Source organism: Oncorhynchus nerka, unplaced genomic scaffold, assembly GCF_034236695.1.
Source record: "Oncorhynchus nerka isolate Pitt River unplaced genomic scaffold, Oner_Uvic_2.0 unplaced_scaffold_920, whole genome shotgun sequence".
Taxonomy (NCBI): Eukaryota; Metazoa; Chordata; class Actinopteri; order Salmoniformes; family Salmonidae; genus Oncorhynchus; species Oncorhynchus nerka.
In genome coordinates, this window is record NW_027040383.1 from 81432 (window position 1) to 101414 (window position 19983).

Consider the following 19983-nt stretch of genomic DNA (forward strand, 5'->3'; position numbering starts at 1 on the left):
CATGGGGGGGTTTACATTCAGCCCACTACCCCACTTCTCCCATGGGGGGGTTACATTCAGCCCACTACCCCACTTCTCCCATGGGGGGGTTACATTCAGCCCACTCCCCCACTTCTCCCATGGGGGGGTTACATTCAGCCCACTACCCCACTTCTCCCATGGGGGGGTTACATTCAGCCCACTACCCCACTTCTCCCATGGGGGGGGGGGGACATTCAGCCCACTACCCCACTTCTCCCATGGGGGGGTTACATTCAGCCCACTACCCCACTTCTCCCATGGGGGGGTTACATTCAGCCCACTACCCCACTTCTCCCATGGGGGGGTTACATTCAGCCCACTACCCCACTTCTCCCATGGGGGGGTTACATTCAGCCCACTACCCCACTTCTCCCATGGGGGGTTATTCAGCCCACTACCCCACTTCTCCCATGGGGGGGTTACATTCAGCCCACTACCCCACTTCTCCCATGGGGGGTTTACATTCAGCCCACTACCCCACTTCTCCCATGGGGGGGTTACATTCAGCCCACTACCCCACTTCTCCCATGGGGGGGTTACATTCAGCCCACTACCCCCCACTTCTCCCATGGGGGGAGGGGTACATTCAGCCCACTACCCCACTTCTCACATGGGGGGGTTACATTCAGCCCACTACCCCACTTCTCCCATGGGGGGGTAACATTCAGCCCACTACCCCACTTCTCCCATGGGGGGGTTACATTCAGCCCACTACCCCACTTCTCCCATGGGGGTTACATTCAGCCCACTACCCCACTTCTCCCATGGGGGTTTACATTCAGCCCACTACCCCACTTCTCCCATGGGGGGGTAACATTCAGCCCACTACCCCACTTCTCCCATGGGGGGGTTACATTCAGCCCACTACCCCACTTCTCCCATGGGGGGGGGGTACATTCAGCCCACTACCCCACTTCTCCCATGGGGGGCCCACTACCCCACTTCTCCCATGGGGGGTTACATTCAGCCCACTACCCCACTCCCATGGGGGTAACCAGCCCACTACTTCACTCCCCATGGGGGGTTACATTCAGCCCACTACCCCACTTCTCCCATGGGGGGTTACATTCAGCCCACTACCCCATTCAGCCCACTACCCCACTTCTCCCATGGGGGGGTTACATTCAGCCCACTACCCCACTTCTCCCATGGGGGGGTAACATTCAGCCCACTACCCCACTTCTCCCATGGGGGGGTTACATTCAGCCCACTACCCCACTTCTCCCATGGGGGGGTAACATTCAGCCCACTACCCCACTTCTCCCATGGGGGGGTTACATTCAGCCCACTACCCCACTTCTCCCATGGGGGGGGGGTACATTCAGCCCACTACCCCACTTCTCCCATGGGGGGTTTACATTCAGCCCACTACCTCACTTCTCCCATGGGGGGGTTACATTCAGCCCACTACCCCACTTCTCCCATGGGGGGGTTACATTCAGCCCACTACCCCACTTCTCCCATGGGGGGTTTACATTCAGCCCACTACCCCACTTCTCCCATGGGGGGGTTACATTCAGCCCACTACCCCACTTCTCCCATGGGGGGGTTACATTCAGCCCACTACCCCACTTCTCCCATGGGGGTTACATTCAGCCCACTACCCCACTTCTCCCATGGGGGTTACATTCAGCCCACTACCCCACTTCTCCCATGGGGGTTACATTCAGCCCACTACCCCACTTCTCCCATGGGGGTTACATTCAGCCCACTACCCCACTTCTCCCATGGGGGGGTTACATTCAGCCCACTACCCCACTTCTCCCATGGGGGGGTAACATTCAGCCCACTACCCCACTTCTCCCATGGGGGGGTTACATTCAGCCCACTACCCCACTTCTCCCATGGGGGTTACATTCAGCCCACTACCCCACTTCTCCCATGGGGGTAACATTCAGCCCACTACCCCACTTCTCCCATGGGGGTTACATTCAGCCCACTACCCCACTTCTCCCATGGGGGGTTACATTCAGCCCACTACCCCACTTCTCCCATGGGGGTTTACATTCAGCCCACTACCCACTTCTCCCATGGGGGGTTACATTCAGCCCACTACCCCACTTCTCCCATGGGGGGGTTACATTCAGCCCACTACCCCACTTCTCCCATGGGGGTAACATTCAGCCCACTACCCCACTTCTCCCATGGGGGTTACATTCAGCCCACTACCCCACTTCTCCCATGGGGGTTACATTCAGCCCACTACCCCACTTCTCCCATGGGGGTTACATTCAGCCCACTACCCCATTCAGCCCACTACCCCATTCAGCCCACTACCCCATTCAGCCCACTACCCCATTCAGCCCACTACACCCACCAAAAAGGGTTCTAATGCTTGCTTCATATACATGTATGGCACCTCTTAAGGTTCTAGAACCAAAATTGGTTCCATATAGAACTCTGTATGGAACCCATGGGTTCTATATGGAACCAATTTTGTTTCAGGGAAAAATAACCCCTAGGGTTCTGATCAAAGAACCCCACAAAGGGGTTCAACATATAACTTTTAGGGGCAACAAATATGAAACAAGCGATAGAGCCCTTTTTGGCTCTATCCAGAACCTTTCTCTTTCTAAGAGTGTGTGGGTACAGTGGAATACAGTGTACAGTAGTAGTAAGAATAGAGTTGTTTCCTCCACTATGTGTTACAATGTAACCAACAGGAGACAATCCTGATCCCTAGGAGGAGAAAGGTGTTCAATCATTTAGGAAGGTGTTTCTAATATTTAGAATACTCTGTGTAAATCACATGCAAAACCAAATGAACAGATAGGCCTACTGTTACCAATATAATTTGATTATCTGCATCTATAATCATATTTTGAGTAATATTCTACGAGAGCACGTTCAGAGCGCTGTGTAGGCTGGTGCTGCAGAGCACAACCACATCGCTGAGGGATCCACGCGTCTGCCGCTCCAATAGACGCGCGTAGCAATAGAAAAACCGTTTTCTAAACGCTAGAACTCTAATCGAGTTTCCTGTTCAGTTCTCCAGCTGGCATGATGATCTCCCGGTAGATAACCACGTGACTTCAAGAGGACCGGCGGAGAGCGCAGTCTAATGTGAATTTTCTCTGTTCCCTGGTTGGTTGACTAAGTGATGATTTCTCGGTACTGGTGCATTCCGGTGTACCCGCCGCACGCTGTGACATCGCAGAGCTCCACTCTGCTCTGTTGATGTGAACTGTCAGAATACGTGGTAGGTTACAATAGACTTGTTTTGTTAACTACATATTTAATCTTCCCGTATTAGCTTAGTAACTACACGTCCACCTCTAGTAATGAACCGGGTTGACCTACTGTGTGTTGTATGCTATGATGATAAAATCCCATTGGGCAAACATTGGTTAAAACAACGTTGTTTCCATGTCATTTCAGTGAAATCATGTTGAATCAACATGTGGAATAGACGTTAAATTGACGTCTGTGCCCAGTGGGATGATTTTCATGACTAGCAGACTTTTTTAGTTTGAGTCAAATGTTTAGTTTTATTCTAAAATAGTTGAGGGACTAGTGGTCTAAGGAACTCCATTCTCCAGTGCTAGAGGCGTCACTACAGACCCTGGTTCAATCCCAGGCTGTATCACAACCAGCCATGATCAACAGTCCCATAGAGCAGTGCACAATTGGCCCAGTGGCGTCCGGTTTAGTGGAAGGTTTGGCCGGGGTAGGCCGTCATTGTAAGTAAGAATTAGTTCTTTACTGACTTGCCTAGTTAAATATAAAACCATAAAACAATTATGGCCTGAAGACACTTAACTTTACATTTACATCAAGACAAGTTTAAGAGGAGAGAGAGAGAGAAATAAGGGTCTTCTTTGTGAAAAACAACTATCCTGGGCTGGGCCTGGGACAGGATGAGAGAGAGAGAGAGAGAGAGTAGGTGGAGGAGATGTGGGGGCTTCTAAACCACAACAGTAACCTACCACCATCCTGTCTACCTGCTACAGACACAGAGAGAGGGAGAACAAGGGAGAGAGAGAGAGAGAGAGAGAGAGAGAGAGAGAGAGAGACAACAGCCCAACCCTGACACAGGGACCCTATAGACATCTCTGTCTGTCAGCCATTACTGTGGATGTGGAGTTTTCAAGCTGCAAAAAAAAGGTAAAATGTATTTTTGAAGGATTTATTTATTATTTATTTCCAGCATTATCATCAAAGAAACATCAGCAAGGCAGGTGTTTGGGATCGCAGGTGAATAGATGTAGGCCTAAGTAAATAGCTCACATATAAAGTAAGCATAATACATTATGTTTAAGGCCATCCCAGCATTATCATTCTAGAGCAATTATTGGCAGATATCAGTTGAAAATTGGTGAATGTTTGTTAGTAATAATAAATTGTCACACAGTATTTATTTTATTTTTTGTTCATCAGAAACAAATGTGTCCTTTCTAAAGGACAAGTCTTACGCAATTTGCTCAAATCATTTTTTAAAAATGTTATTATTAAAAGTGTTGCCGTTTGTTAGGCCTATAATCAAAAGTGTGGTATCGTTTCCACTAGCCTTTTTTTTCTTCAACGTGAAAACAATGTAACATTCAGAGATATGAAACTGAATACGAAAACCACACATTTGCAAGCACGTCACTACAGCATAAATGGAGCAGGATTTTTTTTTTTTTAAATGAAATTCTGCATATCAACGACAAAAATAAAAAACGGCACCTGAGCTCTTAGACCTACTAAAACCAAAATAGGTTACAAAATGCCCAACTAGACTAAAGATCCCCCATCTCTCTTTTAATTGTGGTCTGTCCAGTCAAGGAGACCAGGGTTGACCTGTGAACCCATCCTGTCCTATTGATTATTAACCCAAAGCGGTTGGTTGTTCATTAGTTCCATTTGCCCAACGCGCTTGTCTCGTTGTGTCTGGGTCTGAAACCAGAACCACAAGCGGGTCCACCGCAGTGTCTATGTGATCCAGGTCCTCTCTCTCTCACTCTCTCTCTCTCTCTGAGTGATCTGTTTCCTATTGTTCCTTTATTGATTTTTCAGGTAAACGACTGTTGTTTTAGACAAATATTCAGAGTCTTAATTGTAGTCAGAGCGTCAACACTTAAATAGAAATTGGAATTTCAAAAATGTAGGCTAGGTTTTCTCAACGGGGTAAAAAAAAAATAGTTACCTCACGCGCATAAACCTAATAGATTCACTAATTTCAACAAATGTTGTTTACAATGATCGTCTGTTGTTGTTGTTTTTTTACTGTATAACAATCGCATTAGTCTACTGAAGATAGATCGCCTAGGCCTTAGTGCATTACATTAATGGAACGTTGAATAGAAGGCCGAGCCAATGAGCAGTGAACGACGTCACTCATTTACTCCGTCGTGTCTGTCACGCACCAATAGGCGTCGCTGCAGACCTGTAAATTCTGCTCGACGCCATTTGCGTGCTCTGAGGCTGCAGCTGTAGCGTGCTGTAGTACTCGTCGTTGTCCTGTTGTAGCTACAGTCATATTGAGGGATACAGCAACACGTTACACATACAATGAGCCCCTCGTTCAATTGATACAAAAAATATATCATAATTTAACTAAAACATTTTTTGTAAATTCATTGAGGAGAAATGATTAGCCTTTCACTATTAGATATAATGTCTATTCGACCTACATAATCATTGTAGCATTATATGTTGCATGTTGTGGAATATCTCAAAGCCATTTATTGTCTAACTTTTTGCTATTAGTGAATGATCCTCAAATGACTGGGAATTCATATTCAAGACTGATTAGACCACCTGCACCAACGGCATTTGTAAGGTGTAAAGAACTGATCGGATAAGCAACTGATCGGATACATCACGTGGAAATTATTCGATAAACAGATCTACATATCAAAGACAGAACGTTCGATTCTGACTTAATTAAAAACACATTTGTCTTATCATGAAATGTGAAAATCATTATTTGTGGCCAGAGAGAGCCGCGCGTCTTAGACTCGTTCCAGATGTTTAATTAATGTCAGCTTTCTGTGTATTAGAGCACGATGTAGTTCTAAAAACTAAAACTAAATGAGAGCAAACATACAACTCGGCCTGTCTCATTTAGGTTAGAGAATTATTCTGGAAGTAGATGGTAGCCTAATTATTATCTATAGTCTAGGTAATTATATGTTATTAACAGTGTCGTTTTTTGTTGTTGTTTTTTTGTAGAAAATAAAATCCATCGGAAAGGATCTTAGACTTTAATGTAAATATAATATTTATTAAAAAATGGTGATAATTTAAATAGATAAGACACTATTCGGTGTTGATAGAATGTAATGGTCGCTATAACCTAGTGTTTGGCATTAACAGAAGACTGTAAAAGGCTTGTGGTGGAGGTGTTGGAGGCTAACAGTTGTTTATGTTGACTCTCACGTGTTATTCAGAAGTCGTTGTGTTTCGCGGGTTATTCTGTTCTATTCGGAGCTAATAGGACAGATGTGGAGCGGAAGAGAAAACACAACAGTCATTGAAAACAGCAGAGTAACGATTTTCTTGGAATTTCTGTTCTCCGCCGCTGTTTTTTTGGGGGAAGTTTTGTTCGTGCTTTACAGCTTCCAATACATAACCTTTACCACAATTAAATACAACGATTTATTGTGGCGGCTCATACACGTGCCCTCTATTTACGCAATACGCATAGTTTCTAAACTGTTCATATTAAATCACGTTTTTAAATCACCTTAAAAAAAAGAAGCGTTCATTGGTTTGAAAATGGATAATGTTTGTCACTCTTGTTATTTCTGTGTTTCCCAAGAAAATGTAACCATTTCCAACAACACAAAAAGGTATAGACTATCTGTATGTGAAGTGTCAGACGCAGGTTGCGGTGAGCTGTGCTCGGTCCCTTAGTTGCTATCCAAACACAAATAAACAGAGAAGAACATTGGAGTTGATCAGTACGAGAAGGCGTGGCGGAGGGCGGGCTGAGCGAGCCGAGTGCCCCGAGTCCTGAAAAGTGAAGGGACTTGTGCTCTTCAAGCCCACTACAGCCCAACTCCGAACCGAGCAGAAACAGAGCAGAGACCGGGTCTCCTGCGCCTGGCGTCGCTTGAACTTTATATAGTGATCGTAACCTTTTTTTTTCTCCCTCCGGAGGACTTCTTTGCCCCACTGTGCGCAAAGTATTACGAGTCGCAACAGATCTGGTTCTGCGACGGTATGGCGATGAGACTTACATGGACGAAGTTGGGAAACTTTTGCTGACGTTAAAGTGGAGTTTTGTCGCCACTCTTATTAAAGGCATTGTGGATTATTGAATCACAGCAGAACTAACTGCGGAGTGACCTTTGGCGTCTGTTTATTGGGGGTAAGATTATGTTTCCGTGATAGTTGCTCTTTAATAGATTACATTACACTTGTGTTGAAACAGGTAGTGATAGTTCATGACAATGAGATCCCGAGTAGCCTACTAATTGATAGTTCAAACGAGTCCATGCTGTCAGAATATACATATTTGACAGTGTAAAGCTAAGTGTCAAAATACAGAGACTACAGTAATATATAGAATAGCCTATCTCAGGGATCATCAACTAGATTTAGCCGCGGGACGATTTGCTCTTGAGGGGATGGTCAGCGGGCCGAAACATAATTACAAAACAATTTGTAGACTGCAAATTGACCGCAAGAACCACAAACGCAAGAACCATAATCATTTCAAACCTTTCAAACCTTGTTTACGTTTATATAAGACCACATATATATTTATATTCTGCGTGGGAATACTTTGGAACACATTTCCAAAATTAAAATCACTCGGAGCTGATTTACTGTTGTTTAAAAATATATATATTTTACGTCAAAACAATAAAAAATCAAATAAAACAGTTAATAAATAAATAGATTGGTGTGCCAAATAAAAGCCCAGGGTCGCCAGTTGGGCAACTCAGGCCTATACGACACTACATATATGGCTTGTCATTAAACTATTACGTAAAGTCTATAGGTTATTGTAAAACCACAGATATCCTTATCAACATGCATGTTGACCGGAAGTTTTGTTGCAACTGCCTAATTTCTGACAAATATCCACCTCACCGTGACTTTTAAGACAAACTGTTTATGCCCTTTCATCTCATTGGCCAGTAAAGAGTTGTGCTGTGCTTGTGAACATAAAAGTAGCCTGAGAACAAGGACCAAACTCTGCCCTTTCTCTGTCCACGTGTGAACGTATAGCTAGCTATATAGGTAACACACAGTAGCCTGTTTTATACAAGTCAGTCATCTCTAAATTAATAACCTAGCATTACTCACTGACTTTAACCCGTATCAATCATATTATATAGAATCAACCATTCCATTGACTAAAGTTTAAACTAACGTGGGAAAACAGCTTATATTTGGGTAAAATTCGATTATTATGAATGAGTCGTACTTTTCAGACGAATGCTCAGCGAGGGTTGTCAGTCCTCGCTGGTTTTTATGCGCAGTGGTATGCTGCTACAGTAACTTATAGAAACGTGAAACTCAAAAGCACTATCAACACCTCAAAAACCACACTGCACCCAAAACGGTAGCTGTAAATGGGACGCTCTAAAATATATTTATAAATATATTCAATTCATGTTCACACACAGTCTAAAGTTTTTGCATTTTACGCAAGAAGGTGAACATTTTAAATTGTTTTGAGGGGAACACTATTTATTTACACCTCAAAAACCCCCCACACGGTCTAAAACAAGTATCGTGCGTGGGGAGAGTGACACGGTGAGTTTGTTCGTGGGTTTGGAAAGCATTTACTTTACAACTTGGTGTCATTACACCACTTGGTGCATGTAACCCTCAGTCATTTAACAGTTCCATAATATTACCATACAGTTCTCATAACCTCACACCATATAGCACGTCTAGCACGATGTACAAGAGTATTTACAAAGGATGTGCCGCAAATAAAGTATTTATCTGACGTTGCAAAATGGTGATTATAGGTTACAACAACATTCTATAATCGGTCTTGGGACGTAATTTACAACAAAAAGTTAAATCAAGTTTGTAGGCCCATATACGCTTTTGTGTTCCGAGATAAACATCGCTCAAGGCCTTAAACATGACTCCAATAGCCTAGAAATTGATTTTACAATAAAATTTAAAAAATGGGGGTAAAGTTGATTTTAGGAGATAAGCAAAACCCTTTTTATATGTTGTTCTCTATTATAACACACCTAAAGAGAATAACGCGTCCGACAACAACGCGTGGCAAGATTACAAACGTCCCACGTCTGTTGACGTAATAATACATTTAATTAGGCCCTGTGTGTTGTTACACACGGCATTGGCGAACGTAATGGCAGCGTTAAAAGCAATGAGTTGTTTTAATGTATCGTGGAACATTTCATTGGGAGTGACAGCATGCACAGTCGAGCGCATCGAAAACAAAACGTCTCCAACTTTTTTTTAAATTTTTGGATGCATAACATATATCTATGTTATTAGAAGGAATAACCATGTGCTCTAGAAGAAGAAAAAATAAATGAACGAAATGTATTTTCACCAGCCAAACATTCAATTTGTAGTACCCACGTCTTTTTACACTTTGTCCGCACACACACACACAAAAAATAAGATATAACTTGAACGCTCTCAACATGTCTTTATAACAACACTCTTTATAACCAAATAGGAATCGGTTCGCCTTTAGACGGTGTGCAAATCGTACATCTTGAAGCAAATTAGTCCCTGTCCTTGATTTCCACAACGGAAGGGAAGTATTAAAACCCTGAATGTGAGATAATCCAATATCAGCCCTTATTAAGGCCGTTCTCACGACGCTTGTAAATGAATTAAATGTCGACTGAGGTCAAACGGTTGGAAAAGCTCTAATGGAAAACTATTTGCAGCATTGTGCAAAATGCACATAAATAGTTAGTCATTAACTCTATGCTTGTTTTTACTGTTTTTACTGTTTACTTGCAGTATTTTCTAGATCTATATTGTGCCATATTGTGGGTTGAAGATGAACTCATATTAATTTGTATTATTCAGGACCTTCAACGTGGTATAGAGTTGTGCCGAGGCCTTAACCGTGAAGCCTTTCGCCGCCGAGATGGGGAGCAAAGCCCTGCCCGCTCCGATCCCTCTCCACCCGTCTCTCCAGCTCACCAACTACTCCTTCCTGCAGGCGGTCAACGCCTTCCCGGCCGCGGTCGACCAGCTCCAGGGACTGTACGGCCTTAGCGCGGTGCAGACCATGCACATGAACCACTGGACACTAGGTTATCCGCACATGCAGGGACTGAGGTCGACTATCACAGAGATGGCTGCCGCTCAGGGCTTAATGGATCCCCGGTTTACCTTCACGGGGCTACCGTTCGCCGCACACCTCTTCCACCCCAAACAGGGCATTACTCACTTTATCCCCGGGCTGCACAAGGACCGACCACCGCGCTTTGACTTTGCCAACCTGGCGATAGCTGCCACCCAGGAGGACCCGCCGAAGGCTGGGGATCTTTCAAAGTTGACAGCGGGGCTCGGAAGCGCGATATCTGAGTTCAACAAACTGTCGCCTGATAGAAAACCCACCCGGGGAAGGCTTCCGTCAAAAACGAAAAAGGAATTTATTTGCAAGTTCTGTGGCAGGCATTTCACCAAGTCATACAATCTTCTGATCCACGAGAGGACTCACACAGACGAGCGGCCTTATACCTGTGACATCTGCCATAAGGCCTTCCGAAGACAAGACCACCTGAGAGACCACAGGTAAAGAAGCAGTGCTCTGAATGTCTGGGATGATATCGCTGTTGTTTTCTTTGAAAGGGAAAAAAAACGCGTTGATAGTGGTACGTACGGAATAGCGTCATGTCATGTTATGATCGCGTTTTATTCATATTCATTTGACTTTGTTCACAATTCCAACATTGTAACGCACTGAATACTTTTTTTTTTCTCCATATGTAGGTATTTTTTTGTAATAACTATGTTGCGTGCACTGTGCAGAGTACGACTAGTCCATATTCCGAGAGGGCGCTTAAAGCCCTTTTACGCACCAGAACACAGATCAAGTCGCACTACTGGCCGCAGGCACTTCTCAGCATGACTCAACCGCCTTGGAAAAGGCCACAAAGAAGAAATGCAGTCATATGAAAGGTGTTCCGTTTTAACCGCGTCTCCTCTTGTCTTCTAATTTCCAGATACATCCACTCCAAGGAAAAGCCCTTCAAATGTCAAGAATGTGGGAAAGGATTTTGTCAGTCTCGAACTTTAGCCGTTCATAAAACATTACATATGCAGGTGAGTCTTCCATCCAAACCTATATCATCTGCCATCGTAAAACCAGATTTATTAACACAATTTGATACCAATCACCATGTATGTGATTCAGCAAACTATATGAGGCACGAGCTCAACATATCTGTGTACGTCACGTTATTACACGCGTCATGTCTTACTGCAGACGCTACTGATCAAATTTGGCATCTTTTCTAAAAACCTACAAAAAAATATATACTTATTTTGGATTGCCTGTATGGATAGTGATTGTGTCTCGACTATATTATGTATGGCAATAACTGAATGATTATGATAAGCAGTTTAAAGAAATATAGGCTAGCGGTTAATTTTGTCAGGGCACAGCTTACTTTCAGCACAATGTCAATAACTGATTGAAGATTCATATTGTAATACAATACATATATTTAGCTAAATACACGAAAGGGAATAATCCTTTGCTTGCTTTAAATCTAAACAGGAATCTCCACACAAATGCCCCACATGCGGAAGAACCTTTAATCAAAGAAGTAACCTGAAAACTCACCTTCTCACCCATACAGACATCAAGCCCTACAGCTGTGACCGCTGCGGAAAGGTGTTTCGGCGCAACTGTGACTTGCGACGGCACAGTTTGACGCACACTCCTCATCAGGACTACTAGCCAATCTGAGAAGGCTGATGAACAGCCAAAACAAACAAACAAACAAACAAACACAAAACAAAACGGACGTTATTAATAACAGAGGAGACAACAACATCGACGAAACGTTTTCATTTTCTTCCATTGAAAGAATATAACAAACTGAACCGTGGACAAGCAATGTTACAACGGAGTGATGAGCAGTACAGCCCGTCAAGTGAAAGCCAAGGAGCCCAGACAGAGACAGACCGCTCCTCCTGCCTCTTCTACCTGTAGAGACAGACCGCTCTTCCTGCCTCTTCTACCTGTAGAGACAGACCACTCTTCCTGCCTCTTCTACCTGTAGAGACAGACCGCTCCTCCTGCCTCTTCTACCTGTAGAGACAGACCGCTCTTCCTGCCTCTTCTACCTGTAGAGACAGACCGCTCCTCCTGCCTCTTCTACCTGTAGAGACAGACCGCTCCTCCTGCCTCTTCTACCTGTAGAGACAGACCGCTCCTCCTGCCTCTTCTACCTGTAGAGACAGACCGCTCTTCCTGCCTCTTCTACCTGTAGAGACAGACCGCTCTTCCTGCCTCTTCTTCAGACCGCTCTTCCTGCCTCTTCTACCTGTAGAGACAGACCGCTTTTCCTGCCTCTTCTACCTGTAGAGACAGACCGCTTTTCCTGCCTCTTCTACCTGTAGAGACAGACCGCTTTTCCTGCCTCTTCTACCTGTAAATATCAAGACTTTTGGATGCCCATGTAAATCATGTATTTTTTTGTATTTTTTGTTGTTGTTTGTCCTTGAATTAAAACGTTGTTTAAAAAAAACAACAACCCTAATGTTTAAAGTATGTTAAATTGTATTTTAGAAAATAAAGCAAGTTAAATATTCCCCATTGGTTAAAAAAAAAAAAAAAGTATTTTGCTTTATTTTGTCCTTTGCTGCGTAAAAAGGGAAACGTTTTAGTCACGAAGTGGCGGAATGAAACGTATTAGTCACGAAGTGGCGGAATGAAACGTATTAGTCACGAAGTGGCGGAATGAAACGTATTAGTCACGAAGTGGCGGAATGAAACGTTTTAGTCAGGAAGTGGCGGAATGAAACGTATTAGTCACGAAGTGGCGGAATGAAACGTATTAAGTCACGAAGTGGCGGAATGAAACGTATTAGTCAGGAAGTGATGCGGTCAAAGTGAAAACAAACGTATTAGTCACGAAGTGGCGGAATGAAAGTGGCTATAAATGAAACACGATTAGTCAGAAGTAAACTACACACGCGTATTAGTCACGAAAACTATCGGAATGAAACGTATTAGTCAGGATCTAGTGGCGGAACTGTAAACACGCTCCATCTATAAACTACACACGCTGAAACGTATTAGTCACGAAGTGGCGGAATGAAACGTATTAGTCACGAAGTGGCGGAATGAAACGTATTAGTCACGAAGTGGCGGAATGAAACGTTTTAGTCACGAAGTGGCGGAATGAAAAGAGAGGTTAGATCCACCACCTTATCGTCTTTAACACAAAAACAATACTTCATTGTGTACAAAAGGCTGACAACTTGTTATTTTAACACGCTTTCTGATGGGAAATAAAGGAGGGATGATGTAGCTTTATAGTAGAAGTAGAATAACAAAACACGAGCTGGTGCACAACTCAGGAAAAAATATATTTTGTGTGGCGCTGACTAATCCATAAGCTATAAAACAGATAAAGAGAGTCACGCGCTCCATCTATAAACTACACACATCTATAAACTACACACGCTCCATCTATAAACTACACACGCTCCATCTATAAACTACACACGCTCCATCTATAAACTACACACGCTCCATCTATAAACTACACACGCTCCATCTATAAACTACACATCTATAAACTACACACGCTCCATCTATAAACTACACACGCTCCATCTATAAACTACACACATCTATAAACTACACACCATCTATAAACTACACACGCTCCACACTATATAAACTACAATCTATAAACTACACACGCTCCATCTATAAACTACATCCATCTATAAACTACACATCTATAAACTACTACATCTATAAACTACACACGCTCCATCTATAAACTACACACGCTCCATCTATAAACTACACACGCTCCATCTATAAACTAACAATAAACTACACACGCTCCATCTATAAACTACACACGCTCCATCTATAAACTACACACGCTCCATCTATAAACTACACACGCTCCATCTAAAACTACACACGCTCCATCTATAAACTACACACGCTCCATCTATAAAACTATAAAACTACACACGCTCCATCTATAAACTCACATCTATAAACTACACACGCTCCATCTATAAACTCCACTACACACGCTCCATCTATAAACTACACATCCATCTATAAACTACACGCTCCATCTATAAACTACACACGCTCCATCTATAAACTCCATCTATAAACTACACACGCTCCACCTATAAACTACACACACGCTCCATCTATAAACTACACATCTCTATAAACTACACACGCTCCATCTATAAACTACACACGCTCCATCTATAAACTACACACGCTCCATCTATAAACTACACACGCTCCATCTATAAACTACACACGCTCCATCTATAAACTACACATCTATAAACTACACACATCTATAAACTACACACGCTCCATCTATAAACCATCCATCTATAAACTACACACGCTCCATCTATAAACTACACACGCTAAACTCCATCTATAAACTACGCTCCATCTATAAACTACACACGCTCCATCTATAAACTACACACGCTATCTATAAACTACATCTATAAACTACACACGCTCCATCCATCCATATAAACTACACACGCTCCATCTATAAACTACACACGCTATAAACCATCTATAAACTACACATCTCCATCTATAAACTACACACGCTCCATCTATAAACTACACACGCTCCATCTATAAACTCCACTATAAACTACGCTCCATCTATAAACTACACACGCTACACACATCCATCTATAAACTACACACGCTCCATCTATAAACTACACACGCTCCATCTATAAACTACACACGCTCCATCTATAAACTACACATCTATAAACTACACACGCTCCATCTATAAACTACACATCGCTCCATCTATAAACTACTACACTACGCTCCATCTATAAACTACACACGCTCCATCTATAAACTACACACTCCATCTATAAACTACACATCTATAAACTACACACGCTCCATCTATAAACTACACACGCTCCATCTATAAACTACACACGCTCCATCTATAAACTACACACATCTATATCTATAAACTACACACGCTCCATCTATAAACTACACACGCTCCATCTATAAACTACACACGCTCCATCTATAAACTCCATCTACACACACGCTCCATCTATAAACTACACACGCTCCATCTATAAACTACACACGCTCCATCTATAAACTACACACGCTCCATCTATAAACTACACACGCTCCATCTATAAACTACACATCTATAAACTACACACGCTCCATCTATAAACTACACATCTATAAACTACACACGCTCCATCTATAAACTACACGCGCTCCATCTATAAACTACACACGCTCCATCTATAAACTACACACGCTCCATCTATAAACTACACACGCTCCATCTATAAACTACACACGCTCCATCTATAAACTACACACGCCCATATAAACTACACATCTATAAACACACTATAAACTACACACGCTCCATCTATAAACTACACACGCTCCATCTATAAACTACACACGCTCCATCTATAAACTACACACGCTCCATCTATAAACTACACACGCTCCATCTATAAACTACACACATCTATAAACTACACACGCTCCATCTATAAACTACACACGCTCCATCTATAAACTCCTAGTAATGTATTGTAGTGACTACACACGCTCCATCTATAAACTCCTAGTAATGTATTGTAGTGACTACACACGCTCCATCTATAAACTCCATCTATAAACTACACACATCTATAAACTACACATCTATAAACTACACACGCTCCATCTATAAACTACACATCTATAAACTACATGCGCTCCATCTATAAACTACACACGCTCCATCTATAAACTACACACGCTCCATCTATAAACTACACACGCTCCATCTATAAACTACACATCTATAAACTACACACGCTCCATCTATAAACTACACACGCTCCATCTATAAACTACACACGCTCCATCTATAAACTCCTAGTAATGTATTGTAGTGACTACACACGCTCCATCTATAAACTACACACGCTCCATCTATAAACTACAGTATTACTACAGTAGTATTATTACAGTAGTATTATTACAGTAGTAGTATTACAGTAGTATTACTACAGTAGTATTATTACAGTAGTATTATTACAGTAGTAGTATTACAGTAGTATTACTACAGTAGTATTACTATAGTAGTATTATTACAGTAGTATTACTACAGTAGTATTATTACAGTAGTATTACTACAGTAGTATTATTACAGTAGTATTATACAGTAGTATTACTACAGTAGTATTATTACAATGTATTACAGTAGTATTACTTAGTATTATTACAGTAGTATTATTATTACCACAGTAGTATTATTACAGTGTATTATTACAGTAGTATTATTACAGTAGTATTATTACAGTAGTATTTTTACAGTAGTATTACTACAGTAGTGTAGTATTATTGTATTAAACCCAGTATTATTACTATATTATTACAGTATTAGTATTATATTATTACAGTAGTATTTTACAGTAGTATTATTACAGTACTATAGTAGTAGTATTATTACAGTAGTATTATTACAGTAGTATTACCATAGTAGTATTACTACAGTAGTATTACTACAGTATTACTACAGTAGTAGTATTACAGTGGTATTACTATAGTAGTATTATTTATTACAGTAGTAGTATTACAGTGGTATTACTAGTATTACAGTAGTAGTATTACAGTGGTATTACTACAGTAGTAGTATTACTATAGTAGTAGTATTACAGTAGTATTATTACAGTAGTAGTATTACTATAGTAGTAGTATTACAGTAGTATTACAGTAGTAGTATTACCACAGTAGTAGTATTACTATAGTAGTATTACTACAGTAGTATTACCACAGTAGTAGTATTACTGTAGTATTATTACAGGAGTAGTATTATTGTTGGTGTTACTGTCATGGTGTGATTAGTAATAGAGTATATTCTAATTCTAATATGATCCTATCTATATGACAGCTGACAGAGGCTCATTAGCCGTTCCATTAGCAGCATTAGCAGCAGGGCAACACGTCATATATGAATCTTTATCTCCACCATGGCCTCTGATCGCTACTGATCGTTATGATATATTTAAGAAGCTGCAAAGTGGGCCCACAGTGGCACGACGACACGCACAATTACACATAAGGTTCATTTAAAAAAAGTTTTTATTTATTTATTTTACCTTTATTTAACTAGGCAAGTCCGTTAAGAACAAATTCTTATTTACAATGACGGTTCCCAACACATTTTTCATGCAAAATTAAATACATTTGTTTGGAAAACATGTATTATTATAATTATTGTTATTATTATTATTATTGTTATTATTATTATAGATCAAGTAGTACAATTATTATTATTAGGATATTGCTATTACACTACTATATAATTGTTACGTTTTACTAGTCGCTTATCGCCTACTGGTATTCAGTTATAGTATGTCGGCCTGATATAATCTTGATTTTCTTAATCGTCTATTTTCATATTGTTCCAGATCAAGACAATGGTTGAATGTCTTTCCACCAATCAGTAAAGAGACAACATCTTTGATCAAGTGTAGACGCAAATAATAATTAACATGAACATCGCTGCTATTGCTAAGACGTGTCAACTCTTGGAAACGAAATGCGTAAAGCCTCCAAAGATTTTGTAATTTTCTACGTTCAAGTGCTCCGGTAAAAACAAGCGTGAGGAAATATAGTGTTATCTCTCTCTCTCTCTCTCTCTCTCTCTGTCTCTCTCTGTCTCTCTCTCTCTCTCTCTCTGTCTCTGTCTCTGACTCGCTCTCTCTCTGTCTCTCATTGTTAAAATATGTTCAGAACAACGTGATCATTGAATAATAAGAGATAGGGCCTGACTTTTGACCCGGAAGTACTGTTGTAACTCGGTCAAAATGATAGGCCTACCTCCTATTTTCAAATAAATGTGTATTGGTCGCGTAGGCCTGCACAGATTTGCAGATGTTATCACAGGTGCAGCGAAATGCATAACCTAAAAAGCAACCGCTTTCGATTGGTGCACTGAATTGAGCCCCATTCCACAGCGGTGCAACAGCTGACAGAAGTAGTCATATTTTAGAGCAATATAAAAACAATAACGCAACAGCGACAACAATGGAACCCATCGTGACAATAATCAGAAGCATACTACGGATGGAAGACAACTGGTCCTGTAATCCAGGCCTACCTTTACAATTAATCGTGTGTATATTAAATCAGGCATTTCATTGATAGGAAATGCTAACAATAATCGACATTTCAATGATGTAAAATTAGAATTATGTGATACTATTTTTCTATTTGTGTCCTTTTTTAAAAATGATTATAGTGTGTAAACCCTTTTGTTTATACGTTTGATAACCAGGAAAACAGGACACGTCATTGTCAACTTAATTTAGAATTAATGTGCTTTACTCTTAATAATACTAATAATACCATTACAATATAACAATATTCTTACATTTATTTGTATTTTTTTTTTAAACAATATTTTAGAAAATATATATATGTAATAACAAAACACACATTTCGGATTTTAAAAAATACACTTGAATAATTAAAAACACAACAATTAACTATATATTTTTCAAAATAAATATTTAACACAACTAACAAACATTGCTAAGTCGTAAGCATGACGTCTGTAACACATCGTAATGTCACTTCCCGGGTCTGTTCTTTCAAGAAGAAGTTCGATATTCAAAACACACACACACACACACACTGAAAGCTCACGTCATAATCAAAAGCTATATTATGACGACTGCTTGGCAACAAGTGTGCTAAAACTAACCCGAGTAACAAACCCCTAAACGATGTATAAGTGAGTTTGACGTTTAATCTGTCTCCACATTTAAACCCCTTTCTATGTAACTCCGCTCCGAAGCTTTCTCATTTCCAACAGGGAAAATAACCTTCTTGGGAAGGTTAAGCTGTAGCCTGAAACGCCATGGGGAGCCCGAAGATTTAGGGTGAAACTCGAGGAAAGTCGATCTTAAAAGGAACAAATATAGAGCCGTCCGATGTCCTGTCCGTTGACAGGAGCGTTCACAAACGGGACAGTATTTTCACATATTCTCAGACCTCTTTACCAGTCCATTTGCTATTAATTTCTATTGGTATTATAGCCCTTCATGTTTTGGAGAAATGTGATTGTTTTTAGTCAAACACTTCAATCCAGTGGGCATATCCTGACTTTATTTGCAGTGACAAAGGGTTTCTAATATTGTGATTGGACATCAAAGGAGCAGCTACATTGACTATTGGCTGGAACAAATCCTCTCAAAGGAGCAGCTACATTGACTATTGGCTGAAACCAAATCCTCTCTTTAAATAATTTCAGTGCGAGGACACATGTTAGCACTAAACCCACGCCAAGTCAGTGTACACGTCATCGGGGCTAAGAATGGGAACTCACATGTCTAACTGAAGAGTCAAAAGTTACAGTATATTAGGGCCAGGTTTAGGGTTAGGGCCAGGGTTGGGGCCAGGGTTGGGGCCAGGGTTGGGGCCAGGGTTAGGGCCAGGGCTGGTGTCCAGGGTTAGGGCCAGGGTTAGGGCCAGGGCTGGGGCCAGGGTTGGGGCCAGGGTTAGGGCTGTGTCCTCACTAGCCTTATCTCACTGAGAGAGGATACCAGCTAAGTGCTCAATAGCCTCACTTACCCCTGACTCTATATATCAACAGGACCTGGCGTTGGACAACCCTAGCTGACACCAGGCCTGTTTATTATGCACCAGACTTTTATTAATGGTAATATAACAATAGATACCAGAGACCTTTATTCTGGAATAAATAACAAACTAGACAGGACTATGTTAGTTCTACATTTTGTTACATAAAAGAAACTTTTATTTTTCAT

General features: G+C 41.3%; 1 protein-coding gene across 3 annotated transcripts; it reads left to right on the forward strand.

The window, feature by feature from the left end:
- Positions 1–4049: 4049 nt before the first annotated feature.
- On the forward strand, positions 4050–11926 carry osr2 (odd-skipped related transciption factor 2). 3 transcript variants are annotated; one of them, XM_029657272.2, is made up of 4 exons: positions 4050–4125; positions 9991–10704; positions 11136–11235; positions 11693–11926. In XM_029657272.2, the coding sequence occupies exons 2-4, from the start codon at positions 10052–10054 to the stop codon at positions 11873–11875; spliced, it is 936 nt and encodes a 311-aa protein (XP_029513132.1). In that variant the 5' UTR covers positions 4050–4125; positions 9991–10051; the 3' UTR covers positions 11876–11926. The 3 variants fall into 3 exon arrangements, with proteins under 3 accessions (XP_029513132.1, XP_029513131.1, XP_029513133.1); XM_029657271.2 differs by lacking the exon at positions 4050–4125 and adding an exon at positions 6956–7318; XM_029657273.2 differs by lacking the exon at positions 4050–4125 and adding an exon at positions 6965–7318 and having other exon boundaries at positions 11775–11926.
- The last annotated feature ends 8057 nt before the right edge of the window (positions 11927–19983 follow it).

Bases quoted from the DNA above. Each gene is read 5' to 3' on its own strand.
- osr2 (XM_029657272.2), top strand. From the start codon at position 10,052: ATGGGGAGCAAAGCCCTGCCCGCTCCGATCCCTCTCCACCCGTCTCTC. The intron at 10,705-11,135 runs GTAAAGAAGCAG...TCTAATTTCCAG, and splicing joins GACCACCTGAGAGACCACAG to ATACATCCACTCCAAGGAAA. The intron at 11,236-11,692 runs GTGAGTCTTCCA...AAATCTAAACAG, and splicing joins ATAAAACATTACATATGCAG to GAATCTCCACACAAATGCCC.